General features: G+C 41.4%; 1 protein-coding gene across 1 annotated transcript; it reads right to left on the bottom strand.

The window, feature by feature from the left end:
- Nucleotides 1–223: 223 nt before the first annotated feature.
- Nucleotides 224–21,704, bottom strand: wnt2bb (wingless-type MMTV integration site family, member 2Bb). The gene is made up of 5 exons (XM_082188633.1): nt 20,840–21,704; nt 16,851–17,071; nt 8,571–8,848; nt 5,848–6,112; nt 224–1,512 (listed from the first exon to the last, which is right to left on the bottom strand). The coding sequence occupies exons 1-5, from the start codon at nt 21,196–21,198 to the stop codon at nt 1,283–1,285; spliced, it is 1,353 nt and encodes a 450-aa protein (XP_082044759.1). The 5' UTR covers nt 21,199–21,704; the 3' UTR covers nt 224–1,282.
- Nucleotides 21,705–22,405: the final 701 nt, after the last annotated feature.

Genomic DNA, 22,405 nt, shown 5'->3' with positions numbered 1-22,405 from the left:
CATCCTGATTATGAAGTATTATTCCAATTTAAAATAACTGTTTGCTATTTTAATAAATTTTTAAATATAATTTATTCCTGTGACGGCAAAGCTGAATTTTCAACATCATTACTCCAGTCTTTAGTGTCACATGATCCTGCAGAAATCATTCTAATACACTGATTTGGTGCTCAAGAAACATATATATATATATATATATATATATATATATATATATATATATATATATATATTTAATTAAAGTAGATATTTTACCAGTGATTTTTTTTAAAGAATGGATAGAGTGAACTTGAAATCATTATCCTGCAGTTCCAGAGTAATTTGTCACATGACGTTTACGGCTAAGGGGAAGAAAAGCAAAATAAAATGACTCTTTATGTCTTACTTAATGTCTTTATATGAACTTTTGCTGAAAATATAATTACACAGTTAACAAGTACCACAGCACAGGAGAGCTAAGGAGAGCTTACACCTCTACCAGTCACAGCTGTTAACACCATTCTTCTTGTTTACACAGGCAATGATGAGTTTTATAATAACATGTCATTTACGCTCAACTGTTAGCTAATGTCCTTAGTGCATGCTCATTTATATTATTAATATTACATCCAACCCTTCCAAACGCCTCTGTAGCTTCCAGAGAAACTCTCTGTTAGGGCTCCATGTGGAGTGAGCAGCCCACATAGCTGTCATCCATTTTGTCCTCTTGAGTCCCTCTGACCAGCCTCATTCGTTCTGTTATTCGGTACCAATATTCAGAGTAAAATACTGTAGTCCAGTATGTCACAATTCTGTGTTGTCAGTAACATGTGATGTACATATTCAGCTATTAGCCATGATAATATCTGATAGGCTCAGAGTCAGTTTAAAATATTTTTTTTAAAGCAGCACACCTTTTGTCACAAAACAACACTCATAGACAAAACTCTCACGTCAAAAACGAAACAAAAATATATATATATACCAACACGTTACAGCACAGGTTGTTCTTGAATCCTAAACCTTTACCGTCCTCCGATCAATTCAAAACAACAACAACAACAACAACAAAAAAAAAGAGAGAAAAGAAGAAAGAGAGATATATCTGCCATATCGGGCAAAGTGTGCAAGGCGCTCATGAGAAATGTAGATTTCAGTTGTAGTGCTTTCACAAAATAAGTTCAAATAAAGCCATGCAACAAAGAAGAGGGATTGGGGGAGGGGTACAAATCGCAAGGGATGGACTTCATATCCCAGAATGCCGTGGACAAAATCCTGAGGAACGGGAGGAAGTGGGCGTGTCTCAGGTCTGGTCCAGCCATTCGGCACGTTTAGGAGCTTTGCAGGTGTGAATGTCGACAGCCTCCTCGCAGTCTTTGCACTCGACGGCGCAACACCACTTAAACTTACACTCACACTTGGTGATGCGTTTTACGCGTGTGGTGTCGTAGCCCCGTCCGCAACACATGACCTCGCAGCCGTCGGTCCCCCGGGACGTCTTGTTACAGACCCGACCAGCAGTTCCCAATGAACCTGGAATGCAAAAAAAAAAAGGAAATGGTTTTGTTGAACCCATGTTGAACTAAAAGACCCAGAATTTACATTGGACATCAAGTGGTGACCTAACATACCCCAAAAAGTAATGCATTTCATGATGTATTAAGCCCACAACAATACAAATAAGCATCAAATCATTTAATCATAGATTCATAGATTCATCAAATTAATTACAAATTGAAATATAGTAGTGGAAAATTATATTTGTATGATATATATATATATATATATATGTGTGTGTGTGTGCACCCTGATCTTTTATTATACAAATTTCACTATTACCATGTTCCTGCTACCATAATGTTTTTACTTATATTATTATTCATTATAATTTATTTATTCATATAAATTATGTTAATATACGCATATTTGATATATATTTCTACATTTATATTAGTCATTTATAACCATATTAATTCATTCCTTTTGACTACCAAAAAGCACAGTTAAAAGTTTCTGTTATGAACAAAAAATAATTAAATAAAGAGAAAAGATTCACATTTGTAAATGCATATTTTTGTAATCAATAAATTACCATTAAACCCTGACATACCAAATATGATGCATAAAATGAAACATAAAAGTTTTACGTAAAAAACAAGTAAATGTTTTTCTTTTACATATTTTGTCTAAAGGTTTAACAGACAGGCTAAATCTTTTATTTTTATTTTTTTGTGATTTTTCTTATTAGTATTTCCTATTTCAGGCTTTACAGAGTTAATGGAGTCCCGGTCATATAATTCAGCCAAAATACCATTTGACTGGACACACAAAATTACATCTGCAAAATAACAATTATATAAAATAACAAATAAATTTCGATGAACAAATGCAGAAAAATACTCTTAAAAATAAATGTTCTTTATTGACATCAATGAGTCCATGAAGAACCTTTAACATCCACCTTTCCATTAGACAAAAATTGTTTTTATAGTGGACAAAAGGTTCTTTAGATTAGTACAATAGGTCTTACCACTAAGACAGAAAAGTTCTTTTAAGTAGTGTTCATGAAAGGAGTCCAAAACGGCATCACTGTGAAAACTTCTATGAAACATCCTACCTAACAGTCTTGTAACACAAAGTCACAAAGAAAGTAAGACCGACCATAAATAATCAGATTGTTTTGGAGTCTGCATGTTGTTGTTTCGCAAGGTTAAACACACAGTGGACAGTGATGGTCTCTTTCTTAAAAAAAAAAAAAATCTGCTTGCCCTGCGGCCATGAGAACCAGAGAGTGATGGTTGTGCTGGCAGCTTTGAAAGAATGGGATTTGAAAAATGAGCCTGTTGTATCCTTGGGGTGCAAATTCCACTGGGGTGGTGATGCTGGTGGTGGTTAGGGGGTAAGCGCATTGACCCTCTGAAATCACTGAGCTGTGAGCTGTCTGTCTGACCCAAACACACACTCAAACCATCACACTGATGCATGAGCTGCAGTAGTATTCTAAAAAAAGCAGAGTAACACAGTGTGATATGATATGTTTCCAGTAGGAATATGTTGTCTAATCTATTAGTCGACTAGTTAGTTTTAGGGAAGCCCTGTATAATTAGGTTTCTCAGTTGTGTCCAATATGCTACATTTCTTAAGGGGTGTTCACATAAGATGTGTTCTTGTGTTCAAAAACAGCTAAATGGAACAGAATACAACACAATGTATGGTTGAGTGGCACACCACCCCAAAAAAGTAAAACATCTGCATGTATTGCAGCACGGCAAAGCATAACACGTGCTAAAATGCTTTCAGAGAAGTTGCATTTCTAGATTCATCCCCTGTGAAACACTACAGATAAAATATATATATATAAAAAATGAATTAATAAATACATATATTTTACAAATTAAAGAAAAATATATTAAAAAAAATTGTCATAAAGTTAGTCTATTTATGACCCATCACCAATTGAACATGGGACTTGTGCCGCTAGTCCAGATGATACATGCAGAAGTGTGTGTCAGAGCATCAAGGATTAACGGAGCAAAAAAAATCCCATCCCACCTCTTCTGACCCTGTCAAAGCCTCTATTGCCCTTTTTACCCTTAAGGTTTATGGTTAGGTTTAGGGCAGGACAGGGCAGGTGTGAGAGTCAATTTACCTCAGTTACTGAATCCAGTCTTTCTCCACACATCAAGTAATGTAAAAATGAACATGGCTTACCACCATCAGACTGGATCTCAGGAGTGAGGATCCTCTGAGGTCTGCAGGTGATTCAGTGGCCAGCCTGTTACGGTACGTTTACACAACAGCCATTTACTAAAAACAGAAAAGTTTTTCCTTTGCGTTTTCCGTGTACAGACAACAACGTTGTCAAAAAAATCCCCGTTCAAACGGATTGACGAAAATGACTAAAAACGCTGCATTATGCTGCCAGGCCAGTAGTTGGCGATGTTACTTTGTGAAGAAAACCTATGTGGCTATAGATTTAACACGGAATGCGCATGACCGTTTTCACAAATTTGCGTTTTTGTAGTTTACACAGAGATGATAACGGTATAGTTTTCAAGAACTTGCAATTTAAAACCCATTTTCAAAAGTTTGCATTTTCAGGCCCCCAAAACGCATAAAAAGTTTTCAGTTCTTAGTTGGAAATGGTGTTGTGTAAATGCCCACTTAGACTTAATTAAACACTTTACTGTCTCTCATAAACAGGATTTTATTTACCACACTTTTATACCTTTATTCATCAGGCAGACTAAGCACTTCCTGCATTCTGCACGTCTGGTATAATCTAACTCTTAATTCGGAGAAGTCTATGCAAAATCCAGGATGCTGAGTGCGTCAGCAGTTAGTCAGAGTTAAATATTTGTGACATAGTAATGCATGAGTCACAGTATAGGTTAGTGCTAATTGCATTAGTACTAAATGAGTCAGTATTTACACTGCTTGAAAGGCATCGCTATAGTGATATTCTTTAAACATCCGGGTTTGGTTTGTTCTAAATTCTTTAAACCATTTAACACATAATGCCAGTCGTAAGTGTGGTATCTTCTGTTTTTATTGTAAACTTTGTGGTCTTTTTTAAAATTAATATATTCTTTATGAAGAAGGCAACATCTGACCAAAGTATTGACCAAAGAAATAATTAATATATATATATATATATATATATATTAAAAAGACAGAAACATGTCAAACTAATTCCGCCCTAATTTGTGCAGTATAATAGGCAATGAGGGAGCTTACTAGCTTTTTTAAACACTCTCTTAGTGTCTTGTAAGCACTGATAATTCCTTCAGGTATTAAAGGGGTCATATAATGGTACATGCACTTTTACAAGTTGATTGTACTGAAATGTGTGTTGGCAGTGCCTGTACACAACCATCATAAAATTATAAAAATCCATCCAGAGGTTTTTTTAATCTTCTTATATGTTTCCTCCTGTCTCAAATCAAGCTGTTCGATATTGTGACGTCACAATATCGACGCCCCTCCCACGATGGGTGATTGACAGCAGCGTTTCAAACACAGACCCGCCCTCGCCCCCTCGTGAGCGAGCTGTCAATCATAGCACGCGCCGACGCGCGTTCATTGTTGATAGCTGGAGTGCTGAGTAGAATGCCGTCTAACGATTGTTGTGCTGTTCTGTTCTTGGGTGTAATAAGGAACACAGCAGTCATATTGATGATGTTTCTAAATCCGTACAGCTGAAGACGCAGTGGCTGAGTTTGTTTTCGAAGGGAATATTCCCCACGATCAACACCAATGCTTTCATGTTTGCGCAAATCATTTCACCAGACTCGAGACTGCTTTACAAACGAGGGTCAGTATAAAGCTGTTTTTGCTAAGAAGCTGCTCCAGAAAAAAGGATCAGTACCAACTATTCGTGTTCCTGCTGAACCTCCAGAAGAACAAGTGAGTGTAACGTTTTATTGACCTTTATATTAATCTTTGCAAATAGCTTGCACGCTTCACGATGAATGTGGCTATTTTTACACTCAGGGTACATTATGGCATGTTTTCTATGTACGACGTTCTCAATATAATTCATAATCCCGATTCCCACGTTTATAATGAACAACGCGTTATGGTTTTTGTATTATTATTTTAAACGGTGTACGCACAGAACAGAGGGGCGGGGTGAGCAAAGCTCATTATCATTTAAAGACACATGCACTTAAACGGCGTGCTGAAAACAGAGCTGTTTTTGACCAGGTAAAATGAGTGTTTTCTTACAATACTAATGAGAATTATTTATTAAAGTATATTACAAACTTTTAATTTAGACCCTAAAGAATCATATTAGCTTGTACAAAAATGCCATTATATGACCCCTTTAAATATTTAGTTATTTCATGTTTTCGTTTTCATTCTTACCTGCAGCTTTGTCCATGAGGCAGTAATCAGGTGAGGTTTCGAAGTACACCAAGTCATTTTTTGTGGCTTTCCTGAAGTCTTTATTGGCTACTGTGAATCCTGTCCCATCTTGGTTCATGGTGACTTCGATGGCTCCGTTGTATTTTTTGCGAAGGTAATCTCCTGTTTTACGGAAATCTGACATTGCCAACCAGCAGGTTCTCAGAGTGCACGACCCACTGACTCCATGACATTTACACTCCAGCTTCATAAAGCGTTTTACAGCCTGTAAAACAGAGAAACAGAGAAAACATCCCTAGTAGTAATTATATGAACAGATTCCATGTGGCCAAGGATAGCCTCAGAATGTAAACAGAGTTTCACAGGAATGTTATCATAGAACAATGTTTTTGTGTTATTTATGCCCGTATTTATATACTGAGTTGTTTAGCTGTAATCAAGGTTTGAAATTAACTTTTTCACTCACCAGCCAATTTGGCTACTAAATTGTTAAGTTACCGGCCATTCAGAACGTCGCCTAGCCAAAACAAAATTCGCACAAATAAACCAGATTATCAATGGCACAGTTTAGATTTAAAAAAAAAAATATATATATATATATATATATATGCCATCTAAAATTTTCTGATAGAATGATCATTTTTATCAAGCTTGTATATTTAAGTTCAGTAATTTCACTTAAATGACAATTCATAGGTAATTTTCATAGGCATTTAAGTGAAATTACTGAACTTAAATATACATGTTTGATCAAAATTATCATACTAGACGAAAATTTCAGATGGCACTTAGAGGCTTTTGCATCTGAACTCTTCATAATATATAATTTTAAAAAAATGTATGATTCTGAATCATTGTATTGCTTTCAGCTTTATGACAGTCAATCACTGTTTGCAGATACCATTCAAATAAAATAAAATAGAAATAAAAACAAAATCCTCTGTGACTTCTCGAGTTTACCTGCACGTAGCAATAAAGACGCTAGGGCGCTTCATGCCCAAAAGTCTTGGACATGCAGTATTTATGAGAACGGGTTAGAAAAGGTGGCCTCTCAACTGTCTTCTAGGGCTCCAGCAGAGCACACCAGACAGTAAGCACCGTGCCTCAGACATCTCGATAAACGCCGAGTGGTGCCGCCGGTATGCGTATGGTAATAGAAAGCAATGTCTGCATCCGAAATCGCAAACTCTCTTGAGAAGGTACTTATTTTGAATAAGTAATGAATGTAATCTGGGACATGCTACATTCACCATGTTGTCATTATCATGTGACCTAAAAGCGTTACTTGCATTGCTTCACTGCCATTCACAAATCCTCTCCTGTGGCATCATGGGATAGTAAAGTGTCCATCGCACACTTCAGAATCTCGCCAGAAGAAGTAGGTCATCCATCATACGTTTGTGACATGGGACCCTATTTTAATGCTCTGAAACGCAAGTGTCAAGCGCAATGCGCAAGTAACTTTGTGGGCGGATCTCCCGCGCTGTTGCTATTTTCCCGGCGGGATAAATGCCTCTTGCGCCCGGCGCAAATCTAAAAGGGGTTGGTCTGAAGTAGCTTCATTATTCATAGGTGTGGTTTGGGTATAACGTGAAATAAACCAATCAGAGCGACATCTCACATTCCCTTTAAGAGCAGACGCGCTTGTTCTAAAGCGGATTCCTATTATAACGGCGGATTTGCCAGGCGCGCGCCAGGAGCGGTTCACAGCCGAGGAGACCGACGTTCTTGTCAGGGACATTGGGGATGGAGAAACCCACCCAAATTAACTTCGGTTAAACAGGTGTTTGATAATTTGGGTAAATGTGTAAGTTAGATGTATGTTTTTATAATAAATTGTCTATCTATCTATCTATCTATCTATCTATCTATCTATCTATCTATCTATCTATCTATCTAATCTATCTATCTATCTATCTATCTATCTATCTATCTATCTATCTATCTATCTATCGTAATAATGTATGATTTGCAAAAATGAAAACTGCTGCTTCTGTGTAGATGAGAGAATCAAAGTGCGCGTTGTGCACACGCTACATTGATTATGGCCAAGCATGCGCCCTTAAAATAGCATATGAATAACATGCGCAACGCGCCACTGACTTTAAACTATTTTTTCCTGGTTAGTGGCGCAATTGTTTTCTAAACCTGCAAAATAGCATGAAGGAACGTTTGCGCCGGAACACGCCTCCTCTTTGCGCTGAACCGCCCCCAGGAGCGCAAGTGTATTTCTTAGTTAACCGACGTGCTTCTGTGGAGGGAAAAGTCCGCTTTGCGCGGGTGCAAAATAGGAATGATACATGCGTCGGTGTACAAAGTCAATTGCGCTGGGTGCAAGATAGGGCCCATACTGTTTCTCTATACTATATTGTAGGGAAGTATGTGATTTCGGATGCAAAACTAAAGACGTGACGCAGCGCAGTGTTTCTCTCAGTAATGCGACCCTCTTTACACTTTGATTTGCTAATGATTGAGCCTCTTTTTATGGAAAGGGCTCTGATAGTAATGCCATGCAAAGTGATAGAACATAATTTATGAATCATAACCTGCCAAATTGGCTAGTGTGTTGATATGTGCTACCCGCCACAGTGGATTTTCACCTGCATCTGGTGAGTTGCCGGGTGTTAATTTCAAACCCTGGTTGTAATACTGGCTTCATTCGTTCGACTTTTCCACCATACAGTTATATCACCATGAATGCATCACATAATCTCTGTTCTCACCATTCTGCCACAGCGGTTGTTATGAAGGTTCATCAGTGCTCGTGCGTCTTTCACAGTTCGCTCTTTTGCATCTACGAATGCTTTGGCAAACTTTATCCCATAGTTGATGTTATCACTGCAGCCACCCCAGTCAAACTCTCCTCTTTTGTCACTGGCCCGGCCGCGCTTGTGGGGGTCACAGTTGCACGACTTTAGCTCCCCCTGACTGCAGGCACGGGTAATAGCGAAAACAACTCCCGCCGAGGAGATCGCATATACGAACGCCGCCTCACGACTGCCTGCGAAAACAAAAATCATGAAGCCACAACAAACACATTCAGGTCCTTAATCAGACACTCAAGACATTTAATCACACCCTCCACTCTCATATAATCCCAAACAGCACTTCTGATTTGTCTGCCAGAGACCTGCCTTGGGGTGTGACTTGCCCCAGTGTGAGTGTTTGGTTTAAATATTAGTACAGGCCTAATCCCTCCAGGGTGGGCCATTCTCTGCTAGGATAAATTGTTTGAAGGTTAGCAGTCTGATAGTGAACTGCCACAGTTATTTTCTAACCTTAACCTGCTTTTTCTAAGCGTCCTGCATGTTTGGACTCACGCCACTCACACTGATTCCTTTAGCCTGAATGAATGTAAGAAAAATACCAAATGTAAATCATCATGGACAGACTCCAGTTTTGGAATGAAACCAAAAGTGTGTTCTTTAAAACATTATTATAGTATTATAGTTTTAAATATGCATTTTCCATTATAATTATAAAATTACAATATATAACATATTTGGTATGTTATATATTTTATAGTTACATTTACACTACAGTTCAAAAGTTTGGGGTCAAGATGTTTTTTAAAGAAATGTATGACTTTATTAAGCAAGGATGCGTTAAATTGATCAAAACTGACAGCAAAGATATTTACAATGTTACAGAAGAATTTCATTTCAAATAAATGATTCTTTTGAACTTTTTATTCATCCCAAAAAGTTTTCAACAGTTGGGTTAATGCAGTGGTTCTCAAACTTTTTTGGTCATTCCCCACTTTAGACAAGGAGGAATTTTCAAGCCCCATCGCCCCAACACAATGCTAATGAAATGCGCAACAAGCTTAACATGTTCCAATTTATTGAACTAACAAGTAGTATCAGAGTAACAAGTTGTATCTAAAATACAAACTATATACATCAAATAACAGAAAGTTAAAAAATAAAGAAAATAAAAGCGCAGCTGTGTCGTAATAACTTGCATGAAATAAAAAAAATAGAGAAAATAAAAGTGCAGCTGTGTCAATTTTTTTTACTAATTTCAAAAATAGAAATTTATCCATGTTTTGTTATTGTTTTTTTTCAAGGTGACTGTTATTTTAGAACGTTCCCCCTTAATGTTTCCATGGCGACGCGTCATATTTGTCACGTGACACACCGCATGACAGATCGCCTTAATTTCCTTACAGACATCAGTGTGTATTTTACAAACTCCAAATGTATTGTTTTACTCGTGCTTATGTGTATTTAAATGGCTGAAACCTAAAATAAACATTATTAGGTTGAAAACACTGCATAGTTGTGATATATGACAGCGCTGAGCTCGTCCGTCTCTGGCTCAGCGCCAACCAACGCGCGAAAGCACAATTTGAATCTGGCAGTTATGTCACTTCACTGAACATTCTAAATCCCATATGTGGGACCGTACTCTCAGGGGCACAGAAATAAAAATCTCTAGTCTAGTGCGCGGTCTTGCTCCAGATTCCGGAAGATTTGATCATTACCATATAAGGCATAAAAAGGAAAATTTCCTCCTGTTTGGCGCGCCCCACCTGTCACGTCTCTATTCCCCACCAGTGGGGCGCGCCCCACAGTTTGAGAAACACTGGGTTAATGGCTGCTGAAATTTCCTCTTTGCCATCACATAAATTACATTTTAATATATATATTACAATAGAAAACAGTTATTTTAAATTGCAATAATATTTCACAATATTTCACGGTACAATATTTCAGTTCCCCTTCGTCAGCTCACTACTACGTAAGTCAGAAGTGATTCTGACGACTGGGGATCACTTGCGAGAGCCTATCTACTTCGAGTGAAATAAAACGAGCCAATGCACATTGGCATGTGATAATTGCACCAGCTGCTGTGCGTCGCATCCTTGTCTTTCGATTGAGAGTGAGTGCTCACATTAGGTTGCATTCCTGGTGTGTAGCCGTGGCTATCTCCCTGTGCGTTTCAGCACCTCAGAGCACTTCAAAAAGAGCTAACACGATCTGCCTGCGTGTTTTTCAAGATGTCATTCAGATCATGTGTTTCTGGATGCGTCCGGCACTCCGGCTGACGTGCTTGGGCTATAGGCACGCTGAAATGGCACTCATGGATGACTCATGTTCTCAATGCGGGAATATGACCATCGCGGTGTTACGGTCGAGACTCCGTTACCTCGGAAGAGGTGGAGCCCCTTCGCTTATTCCCCGATCTAGCGCTTCTTCCGCCCGGCAGAAGAGGCCTACTTCGGTTAATAGCCTTGGTGACCTGAGGATCACAGTGAGAGGTAACCCGCTGAGCCAGTCTCCTCGGGCCCCTCACTCCTCTATAACGCTACCCACGGAGCCTCCAAGAGAGAGTGCTGGGCCGTCCATGGCGGTACCAGTCGTTTCTTTTGGAGCTCCACCGGATGATCAAATGTCGGTCGCTGCATCGGAGGGTGAGCTAATGTCCTCTGGGGATGAAGACTCGGCTGCGCTGCCTCCTTCGGGTGTGCCAGCGTCCGAGTCAGACCCAGAGCTCAAGGCTATGCTTTCCCGGGCCGCCGAAAGTGTCGTACTCGAGTGGAACCCTCCACCGTGTCCTGAACCTTCGCGACTGGACGATTGGTATCTCGGGGTGTCCCAAGACCGCTACCTCCTGGCGGGGAAATCCGCGCCTCCCCTCCCGGGCGTGTAAGTTCTCGTCCGCTCTCACGGACAAGGCTTACTCAGCCTGTGGAGAAGCTGCCACCGCCCTGCATGCCATGGCGCTCCTGCAGGTCTACCAGGCCAAGGTGCTCAAGGAATTGAATGAGGGTAGTTCCGACCCAGGGGTTATGCAGGAACTGCCAACGGCGACGGACCTTGCCCTCCAGGCAACAAAAGTCACTGCACGCTCCCTGGGTCGGGCGATGTCCACGTTAGTGGTCCAGGAGCGATACCTGTTGCTGAACCTGGCCGGCCTCTTCAGCAACGCTGTGGAAAACTTTGCCCAGCAGTTTTCCGCAGCACAGAAGCAGATGGAGGGGATTAAGCACATCCTACCCCGACGGCCAGGCAGCAGGTGGCTGGCCGCAAGAGGAGCGCCCAGCCCGTCCAGGCCCCCGTTAAATCAGGGCAAGGGCATAAGGGCAAGCGACCCTAAGATGAGCGACCCAGCGATGGAGGAAGTTGCTCTCCAGGAGATAGTGTCCGCACCTCTCCCTACCCCGGAGGAGGACCAGGTGGAGAATCTTTTGTTTAATTTTGTTTCTGTTCCGCCGCTGGCTCCTCGGAAGAAAGGTGGTGGGTTACGGACGATCTTGGACCTGTGAACCTTGAATCAGGCCCTGCACAAGCTCCCGTTCAAGATGAAGAAACACATTTTCGAATGCATCCGTCCCCAAGATTGGTTTGCAGCAATCGACCTGAAGGACGCGTACTTTCATGTCTCGATTCTTTCTCGACACAGACCGTTCCTGCGGTTTGCGTTCGAGGGACGGGCATATCAGTACAAAGTCCTGCCCTTCAGGCTGTTCCTGTCGCCCCACGTCTTCACGAAAGTCGCGGAGGCAGCCATTGCTCCACTCCGAGAACGAGGCGTTTGTATTCTCAACTATCTCGACTACTGGCTGATTCTGGCTCAGTCTCGAGATCAGTTGTGCGAACACAGGGACATGGTGCTCCGTCACCTCAGTCTGTTGGGCCTTCGGGTCAACTGGGACAAGAGCAAACTCTCCCCTGTGCAGAGGATCTCAGAGGTATGGAGTTGGACTCGGTCAACCAGACAGCATGACTCACAGAGGAGCGTGTCCGGTCAGTGTACTGCTTGGAGTACAATCAAGAGCAGGACAGCGGTCCCACTGAAACTTTTTCAGAGGCTCCTCCACAGTAACGCCGCTTGGATTGCTTCATACGAGACTGCTTCAGCACTGGCTTCACAGCCAAGTCCAGAGATGGGCGTGGCAGTGTGGCACGTACCGGGTGCACCTCGCATGTCGCGGGTGCATGTCGCCCCGCACTGCCTCCAAACCTTCAGCCCGTGGTTGGACCCTTCGTTTCTATGGGCAGATTTTCCCCTATAACAAGTGTCCAGGCATGCTGTGGTCTTCACGGATGCCTCTGCCACCGGTCTGTGGATGGGGCCTCAACTGCACTGGCACATCAATTGCCTCGAGTTGCTCACAGTACGCTTTGCGCTGGGCTGCCTCAAAGGGCCCAGTATGCATTCCTACTACACTCATATGCATTGTGGAACCTGTGCTAGGCTGGGTGTCCATATGCGGCGACCCCTGCGGCGACCCCATATGTGTATTCCTCTATGATCAGCTCCTCTGCGGACGAGCCCGATCTTTCCCTCAACAGAGCCCGCTCTGTGGTCTCTGCTGGTGTTCTTCCCCCCTATAACTAGGCTGGAACCACCCCAGAGTAGAGCTGTAATCGGGCCTTAAAAGTTCGGCCCGAAAAGGCCCGAGCCCGACAGAGTTTGGCCCGAGCCCGACAAGTACATTTTGATTGACAGCTTTTTAAAAGCCCGAACCCGTTTACAGCCCGACTGTCCAAAAGGCCGTCTATCAGCAGTGATAAGAGTGTCGGAGAATAGCGCGGACACGCGCTTCACACCGCGAGCCGGCACACGCACCACTCGGCGGAAAAGGGAGAGAAAGGAAAAAAGAGACTGCGCCGCACGCACACAGCTTTGTCTTTCGTAAAAAAAAGGAGTAATTTATACATTTTTTAACATCATTTATTCATGACTAACGGAGGCTAGAGGCCACTTGGAAGTTGGAACAAAGAAATAAAATAAGTCCTCCAGAGACCAGCCTCCATTTCACCTCCTCAAGATCCATTTTCACGCTAATCTAAACACATCACCTGACCGCTCATTTACCACGCAACCCGAAGCGCGAGCCCGAGCCCGGCCCGAGCCCGTGTAAAATAATAGAAATTAAGACCGAACCCGACCAAACCCGTCGGGTCCCGTCGGGTTCGGGCAAAGATCTTCAGCTCTACCCCAGAGACTGCCATGTGTCGTACTACCCTGCTTGGCTAGTCCATATGTGTAACCGTCACAGTGCCTCTCTCCGGGGTAGGATGTGGCTTCCACAGCGTTCCCTTCCCCAAGGGCACACTTTCCCAGCGTTATCCAATAAGTCACACTGAGTGGGTCTTGCGGAACAGCAGTGACTGACCTTCTCTGCTTAGAGCTCCTACTTCTGCCCAAACACAGCGGTCAGGCCAGGAGGCTCAGGCGTGGCGTTTTGGTAGATATCCCCATTCGTCAGAATCACTTCTGACTTACGTACTAGTGAGCTGACGATGGGGAACGTCTCGGTTACATATGGTAACCCTCGTTCCTCGAGGAGGGAACAGAGATGTAAGTCCCCTCAACACAGTTCCTGAGCTTCCGCTGTACGGGCGAGTCACAGGTCCGGCTACTCAGCAGAAAAACAAGGATGTGGCGCACCTTCTGCGCATTATATGCTCGCGCCACGATACACAGCAGCTGGTGAAATTATCACATGCCAATGTGCATTGGCTCGTTTTATTTCACTCGAAGTAAGCGATCCCCATTCGTCAGAATCACTTCTGACTTACCTCGGGGAACGAGGAATACCATACGTAACCGAGACATTTTTCATTAAATAAATGCAGACTTGATAAGCATAAGAGAAAGTGTTTGTCAAAGGTAAGATGTTCCTGTTATCACAATAATTGAATACTTATATATTACTAATAATTGGGCCACATTGGAGGACATATCAATAGATTTAAGTTAGATTTTTTAAACTAATAGCTTCACAGGATTTACAAAAAAATTAAATGCATAAATCTGCTAAATGTGGAGTAGCATTTAAATACCTTGAAGTTATTTATATGCTAGTAAATATGAATAACTTCCGCAGAACTTAAATTTTGTTTTAATGGAGTCTTTTATTGTAAGACCCCCTGCCCAGATCTCCACGTAAAGTTGTCCTTCTCACGCTGCACTGCAGTCGTTTTCAGTTTCCTGTTGCGGCTAAAATGTGTTTCAATGATCTGTGCTCATGTAGTACAATGACATCTGGAGAATATCTATGTTTGAATCGCTTCATCATTCATACAGCAAGATATTCTCTAAAGAAAAATATATTTTTTTAATAGTACAGTTGCCGTTTATAGGAGAATCCTCTCTTGGCAACCGCTCCAATTCTAATTCCATTTCATAAACTGAATACACGCAGTGCTGCGAGAGTCTGTCCGGCTGCCAGAATCATCTCTCCAAACATTTACATCCACTATGCCTGTTTATGTGGTAAAGAGGCATAGAGAATGCTGGAGGGGTGATATTTTCACACAGGGATCTTTGGAACGCTGTATGAAAGCCAAACAGAAAGCACATTTACAGTGCAGATTTCTTGAGTAAACTTCAGGTTCAGACTGAAATAAGTGATCCTGTGGGGTTTTGTCTGTTTATCACACCTGGCCAGGGATTTGTGTGAATGTGGCTGGATTTTCCTGTGAGTTCTGAGTCGTTTCATTAATATCCCTCAGTGATAAACAGTGATGGACATGTCCAAGAGAATAACTGTTTAAAATGTCATTATCCTATTCTGATCCATACTGATTTATGTGGTGACAGTGCAGAATGCTGATCTAGGTATTTACCATATGAGATGCACAGACAGATATTTAAAGAGAGAGAAAGTTTGAGAATCAGTTTGTAGGAGCTTTCGCACAGGTTCTCACTTAGTTCCAATAACTATTGCCGGAAGTACCCGCTTTCTGGCGTGTTTGCACAGCAGGAACTGGGTATGATTTTAGTTATAGAAACACTTTTTGGGGAGGGACTATATTAGCTCCTGCTTCAAAAGTAGGTTCTAACAAAAAAGACAATAGAACCCATTTATGACGTACTCCAAGGACTTTTCATAGGAAGGACAAATGGATTTGCAACGGTCGCTTTATCGCGTCCAGTGTAGACTGCTACTAGCTGTTGCGGTGCAGCACGATGCAACGCATCAACGGTCGCGTCCAGTGTAGACACGTGTAAACCAGCACAATAGGACCTGCCAGTGACGTAACTGTACATTGATTGGCCGAATGCATGCCGAAACACTGGCACTCGCCATTTTTAAAAAGCTGTGTGAACACACAGTTTACGTATATTAATGAACTAACTCCACGAACATGGAAAACAGCGATAGATTGACTGATGCCAAAGTCCAGGCACTTCTTAACCTTTATGTGGTGGAGTTCTTTATGTTGTTGGATGCCACGCTTAAACGAATGCAACCAGGAAAAATGGCCCTAGGGTAACATTTAGTTCTCGCTAGTTCCTATAATTGCTTTGCTATAACTACCCAGTGAGAAAGCCCCTTATATCTGTTTCCCAGCAGGTGGTAATGGATGTGAGGTCTTCTTGCATTGTGTGATCCAGCACCTCAGGATTGTGAGATCACTGACACTACAGTTAATATAGTTTTGATAAAAAAAGGAAAACTAACAATAATAATGATCAAATTTACTTGAATTGACTACTATAATATTACAGTATTGTCATTATTATTATTAGTTTAATGTCTAATAGTACACTTTAGACATTGTACTAACTATAAGTAACTTTGCATCATGTCAACTAGCAGTCATTAGAGTATTAGTAGACAGTCTGCTAACACTTTATTGTGATGGTCCACCAACAGACATTCTACAGACTATAAGTAACTTTGCAAGTCCATGTCAACTTATTCTACTGACCCTAACCCTAAGCTAACGGTCAACTAATAATTAATCTAAAGTGGACTATCGAAATAAAAGTGTAACCTTGAATTAATATAATAATGAATAATGGCAACAAAAAAAAAATCACCTTTAAAATTCAAATGTTATGCATTGTATTTCTCACATGCAGTAATAAATATTACTTATAAACTAGATATTGCTGCTACATTTAACATTATAACTTCCGTCATTCTCTGCATTTAAGATTTAGCATTTTTATTTCTTTTTTTTTTTTCCTCATTAGCGATAATAATAACATTGACTCCTTCTGTCTCCAAAACGCACAGACACATTTCTAGCACTCACTGCGCTGTATGACTCTCCCAAAAACAGTATGGTCTCTGTCCAGGGCGCTGCAGTTCCAGCGGTGATGGCGGAATTGATGCTGGCACTCACGAATCCACTCTTTAGCCCCGCCACCGATCGACTGCATGATGTCTGGATACTTCTGACACAACTGTCTCTGTTTATTCACCAGCCCGGGAATATTGTCACAGATCACACGTGCACCAAGGGCTCCAATATACCTGAAATATACAAACACAGAGGCTTAAAACCTGAATTACTGAACCAATCAGTCACAGTTTTTGCCAATCGGTACTCTTCCGAAAGTGCTGAATCAGTAAACATTCAGTGATTATGCATTGCCAAAGAGTTTGATCATTCACAGAATCTTACCACTCATTAGTGGAATTTCAGAGGGAAGTTTGGCAAACTGGCATGTGTCATAAACAGACATTCACAAACCAGCCATTATTTATGATTTATGCTAAGGCACAGGCATAAGTTCAACATCAACCAATTTGGGATACATTTTTGAGCCTCTATGATAACCAATGATTAACTGAGTTAAATCTTTAGTTTTTAGACTATTGCTCTTTTATATGAAAGTATTATGTTTTAGCTCCAGTTATCATTTGCTGTGATGTCATACTTGATTCTACTCAGGTAATCAGAACAGAAGGAGATTTAATAAATGATGATGCATTCTGTCTCTCTATTACTCTCTGCATAGTTTTCACTCCTGTTCAGATTTTTTCAATCCATCACTGTTCGATAAACTGTTTGTCTAACGCCAACAGAAACTGGGATAAAATCCCAATCTTTCTCACCCAAACCGTATCACATCAAGCCTTCACACTAACACACACTAGGTCATGTCAGACTAAAGGAGGATTTAGTTCTAAATATTTTAGTCTGCAAAAATTTGCTTTTTTTATGAGAAAATGAAGTTTTTACCTTTAAAAAAAAAAAATTGTGAATGTTGATCAATCTTTTGATTATGACTGTGTTCCTCCCACTCCGATGCCTCATTCGACTGTGATTATAAGGGCTTTATCGGACCCTGCGCTTTGCGTTCGATAGTTAGAGTTTGGAAACGCTCACCCACACACACCAGGCTGGTCTCACACATTGTGGTGGTTTGCAGGTTGGCTTTAACAGCAGCAGTAATTCATTATCCACAGGACCACGACCACAACCACATGCTGTAAAAATACAGTAAAATCTGCTCTCATTTACACTGCGTGTCTGTGTGTGTGTAGTTAGGCTTGACTGGGTAAAGAATATACAACTAGTAATTTTTTGCTTCAATCACCCATATAGTGGTAAAAACTCCTCTCCTCCCTATTTCTGTCCTTTCCCCTCTCTCTGCATCTCCCCATCTTTGTCTTTTTCTCCATTGGTCTAATCACATTTTCTCCTTTCCATAGATTAGACAGAAAGGGAAGTTAAGGAAAACAATTATCAGGCCCCATATTACAGTAATCATATCTCTCCCACTTTTTCTCTGAATCAGGGTCCTAAAGTTTCCAGTTCTGCTGTTCTGGATGAATGATTTGAGAACTGTTAAAACTTACGTGTCATTATGTGTCATTCTTTATGTATGCCAATTGCAATATGGTTGGATGATTAAAAAACTAGCTTGTGTGCCATTCAGAAATGAGTTGATTCATATAACTATCATTTCTAACTAGAAACACAGTTTATCAAAACACAATAATCTTTAAAAAAAACAAATTTTAAAAGCATAAGTTTGAAGGTTTGAAGTTTAAATGCCTTACAGATTGACGATAGATAAAACGATAGAACTACAGACAGACAGACACATAGATAGATAGATAGATAGATAGATAGATAGATAATTTGATCGATAGAAAGATAGATAGATCGATAGATAGATAGATAGATAGATAGATAGATAGATAGATAGATAGATAGCCACCAATCTGCAAATGTATATGATTTAAAAGTAATGATTTAAGTAATGAATTAACTTTTTGTGGACAGGGTGGAAGACCATGCCAAACCCGGTACAAAAGCTCACAGGTCAAAGATGAAGTTCACTTCAAAGGACACACACACACACACCTTAATATCTGTGTGGAAGTCCAGGACAGGCTTACGTCTGGCTTCATCTGTGTGTGTGTGTGTGTGTGTGTGTGTGTGTGTGTGTGTGTGTGTGTGTGTGTGTGTGTGTGTGTGTGTGTGTGTGTGTGTGTGTGTGTCTGTGAAATAAGTTCACTAGTATGAGACACTAACAGGCCGCCCAGTAGCTTAAGAGGATGCCTGCTCTGTCTGTTTAAAGTGATGGATGAGCCGATCACAGAGAGAGAGAAAGAGGGAGCAAAAGATCCCTTTCTCTCTGGCTCTGGTGAGTGCCTCGCATTGGGAATGTCAGCCTGACTTATTACACAACGATATAACAAAGGACTTGCTTTCCTCTGGTTTATTTTTTACTTCTTTAGTTTCCGTGCAAATCAAACTTAAAATTAAACTCATTTCTGAGCTGTTAGTAAGGACTGACGCAATTGTTAGGGGTCCAGTATGTAACATAACATGATCTTCATCAGAGAGCGGCGGAGTGCTGGAATACAGCATGTTTTATACTTGGTAGACATATTGAGTAAAAACATTAAATTAACATTTGTCACGCAACCACATGCATATATATTCTAAGTATACATAAAACCCAAACACTCCTTAACAACATTTATATACTTGAACAATGAGCATGTGGCTGGTTAATTCATGATTGCTCAGACTCACTGTACTAAGTGTATGTGCGTGTGCATCTAAGCAGGAGGCCTGACACATATTGCAGTTATTTCATTTATTCTTCTGTTATTGGCTGGCACCACACCTCAAGCACACCATGAAAACCCAACCCATAACTCTGATATAATGATGTGCAGGGCCTGTTACTAAGCACAAGCTCTGGGGAAAACCCCATCCCTCATGAGCATTTAAAATTATATTTTGAGGGGGCGAAATGCGCGATTTGTGTGTTTCTAGAATAATTGCATTTTAAATGCCAATATGCTTGGTGGAGAGGGCGGTGGAGCTGCGTTCCTGCACCAAACGCAACGTGTGTGTTCATTTTAGTGGCTACTCGAGTTGAATGCCATCTTCCGAGTCCAGACCTCTGTCAACCAACAGGGTGCGAATTATGGGGAGTTTGGGGGGTCTGAACCCCATAATTAAAGCTTAAACCTCCCCAAAGAAAATAAAAACAAAAGGTTGGGGGTCTCAAAAGTATGTATCCTTTCGAAAATAAGTATAACTTTACACATATTTCAGCAGCGTTGTCAAACAAAAACGGTGTTTTGGTAACCACAAAAGTTAGATTACAAGTTATTCAGACCGCGCTAAAGAGACGCACGCGAACAGAAGTCGCGTTCGCCTGAGATAACCATAGCAACAGCTGCGCGAGCACTTTCCGTCAGGATCCGTAGCTACTAAATATCCATACTGTCTTTGTTTATCACTTCATTATGCTTACATTGGATAGGCTGCATAGGCCCAAGTATATAAGAAAAAAAAGAGCTTTGTTTAAAATGTATTTAAGATGATAGTTGCATGGCTAACTGTGCTAGGGGTGCCAATCAATTCAGCTGCGCGAGACGAACCTTATATTTCGCCCTAAAAACTAACGACAGAAATTGTTTTAAGTCAAACACTCTGAACCCACCCAGCCCTATAATTTAAATTACCATTAAAACGCAGATATAATTAAAAACATTGCCCGAAGGTTTAAAACTCTGTTTTTCATTAACATAATGTAGAAATAGACTACAGAGTGCACACTTACACTTAAACATTGTTATTCAAAACTGTTACTAAATAAAACACTAGATATTGATATATATAAATAACATACATATGCAAATGTACAGTCTCCCAAAATGACAGCAGCTCGGTCACCGTGAGCAGAAGAAGAAAAAAAAAAACCCGCTCGGTTTCTGCGCGCGAGTGTGCGCCAGTGACGGCGCGCGGGGATGCTGGACGCTACTCACCACCAGGACGAGTCCACGCGCGGCGTGAGGATGAGCAGGAGTAACAGGAACGCGCAGCACAACCTCGAGGACGCACGGGGACCGTAGGATGACCCTGAGCTGTTTCTGATTATGTGTCTTAAATCTGAGCCTCTGGGAGCAGCGGTAGATCTGTTGAGAATCCGGGGCGACCCAAGAACTTTACCGCAGCCAAACATAGTTGAGCGTGTCCTCCAGCGGTGATAAGAAAACACGATTCTGTACTGTAGGGAACGGGTGTAGAGAGCGTTTAGGTCTGCGAGGACCTGCTGAAGTTTGGATTTCTGATAGCTGGACAGATGTACGGAGTTCCGTGCGGACGATTCTCGGACGGATATCATGTATCTGCCCGGATATTAGCGTGTGCCATATAAAAGTATTCCCCGAGATCTGGCAACCGCAGCAGAAATAATCCAAGCCAGACGGCAGGTTCAGAGAGCGCTTTCTTTTCTTTTTTTTCACCTCCTCTTGAGAACAGATGAAGTCTCGGTGAGGTGCAATTTGATCAGCAAGAGTGCCAACTTTTCCACTTTTTCTCCCCACGTTTTGCGTTCAGGCAGGGCTGTGAAACACGCGCCTCTCCGTTTTTCCATTGGAGTCTGCGAGCGCTGATAGCAGACTGCGCGAGATAAACCGGGGCGATGAACTGTGCGAACTGCAGACCGAAGGGGTGGGCGACGGGGGGAGAGAGAGAGGGGCGATAGGAATGTTGACAGCCCGCCGTCTCTCCGCTCTTATTGGGTAAAGCTCACAGAGACCGGAGCCCCGGGGAAGCTTGAGCTCGCGCGGGATACGCGCCGTTCCCTGGTCAGTGGAGAGACACGCGCCACGCTCCTATCACCTGCTGAACAACACGCAGCATCCTTATTTACACACCCCACTGGGGTTCAACCTCACAAACACATGATAATAGGGGAAAATGAGATTACACACTTTAATTTGTATCGTTGTCACACCTATATTTGTTTAAATCCATTTAACTTGTAACAACAATGTCCGTCACTTGTAACAATAATATCCGTTCACTTAACTCGACTTTCCAATTAAATGCCCCCAACACCAATAATAATAATAAATTGGTCTAAATAGTAGCCTAGGCCTATAGGCTACAGAATATAGGCAGTCAAGACGTTTGCCATAAACTTAATTTGTCTATTTTAGTGAGTTAAAAAGATGAACAGTTTGGATTTGAGCGATGCCGTATAGTGACAAATACTCATCAATCAATGACTGGAACAATTCAAGTCAATTCAAGGTTTACATTATAAAGTCAGATTTTATTTTATTTAATTATTTTAAGCCCATTTTGCTCGTAGGATATTATGCAGTTGCAAAACCCATATTATGATAACTGTAGCCTATCTAATAAATTACAATCAAACATTTGAATGCACTGAAGAACGCAGCATTCGCACTGATGGCAGGCGCAATCGTCTGGAGAGATGCGCGTGTCTGAATACACAAGCTCGTGTTTACAGATAAGACTCTAGAGCTTGCACGAGTGCTGCTGTGTATAAACATCGCGTGGATTCCAGTTTCAAAACATCA

Source organism: Leuciscus leuciscus (assembly GCF_965113295.1).
Source record: "Leuciscus leuciscus genome assembly, chromosome: 13".
In the NCBI taxonomy this organism is placed as follows: Eukaryota; Metazoa; Chordata; class Actinopteri; order Cypriniformes; family Leuciscidae; genus Leuciscus; species Leuciscus leuciscus.
This window is presented reverse-complemented; position numbering and strand designations above follow the sequence as displayed.

Bases quoted from the DNA above. Each gene is read 5' to 3' on its own strand.
- wnt2bb (XM_082188633.1), bottom strand. From the start codon at position 21,198: ATGATATCCGTCCGAGAATCGTCCGCACGGAACTCCGTACATCTGTCC. The intron at 8,849-16,850 runs GTGAGTGCTAGA...TTGTTTTCGCAG, and splicing joins TGGGAGAGTCATACAGCGCA to GCAGTCGTGAGGCGGCGTTC. The intron at 1,513-5,847 runs GTAAGAATGAAA...TTTGCATTCCAG, and splicing joins CCTCATGGACAAAGCTGCAG to GTTCATTGGGAACTGCTGGT.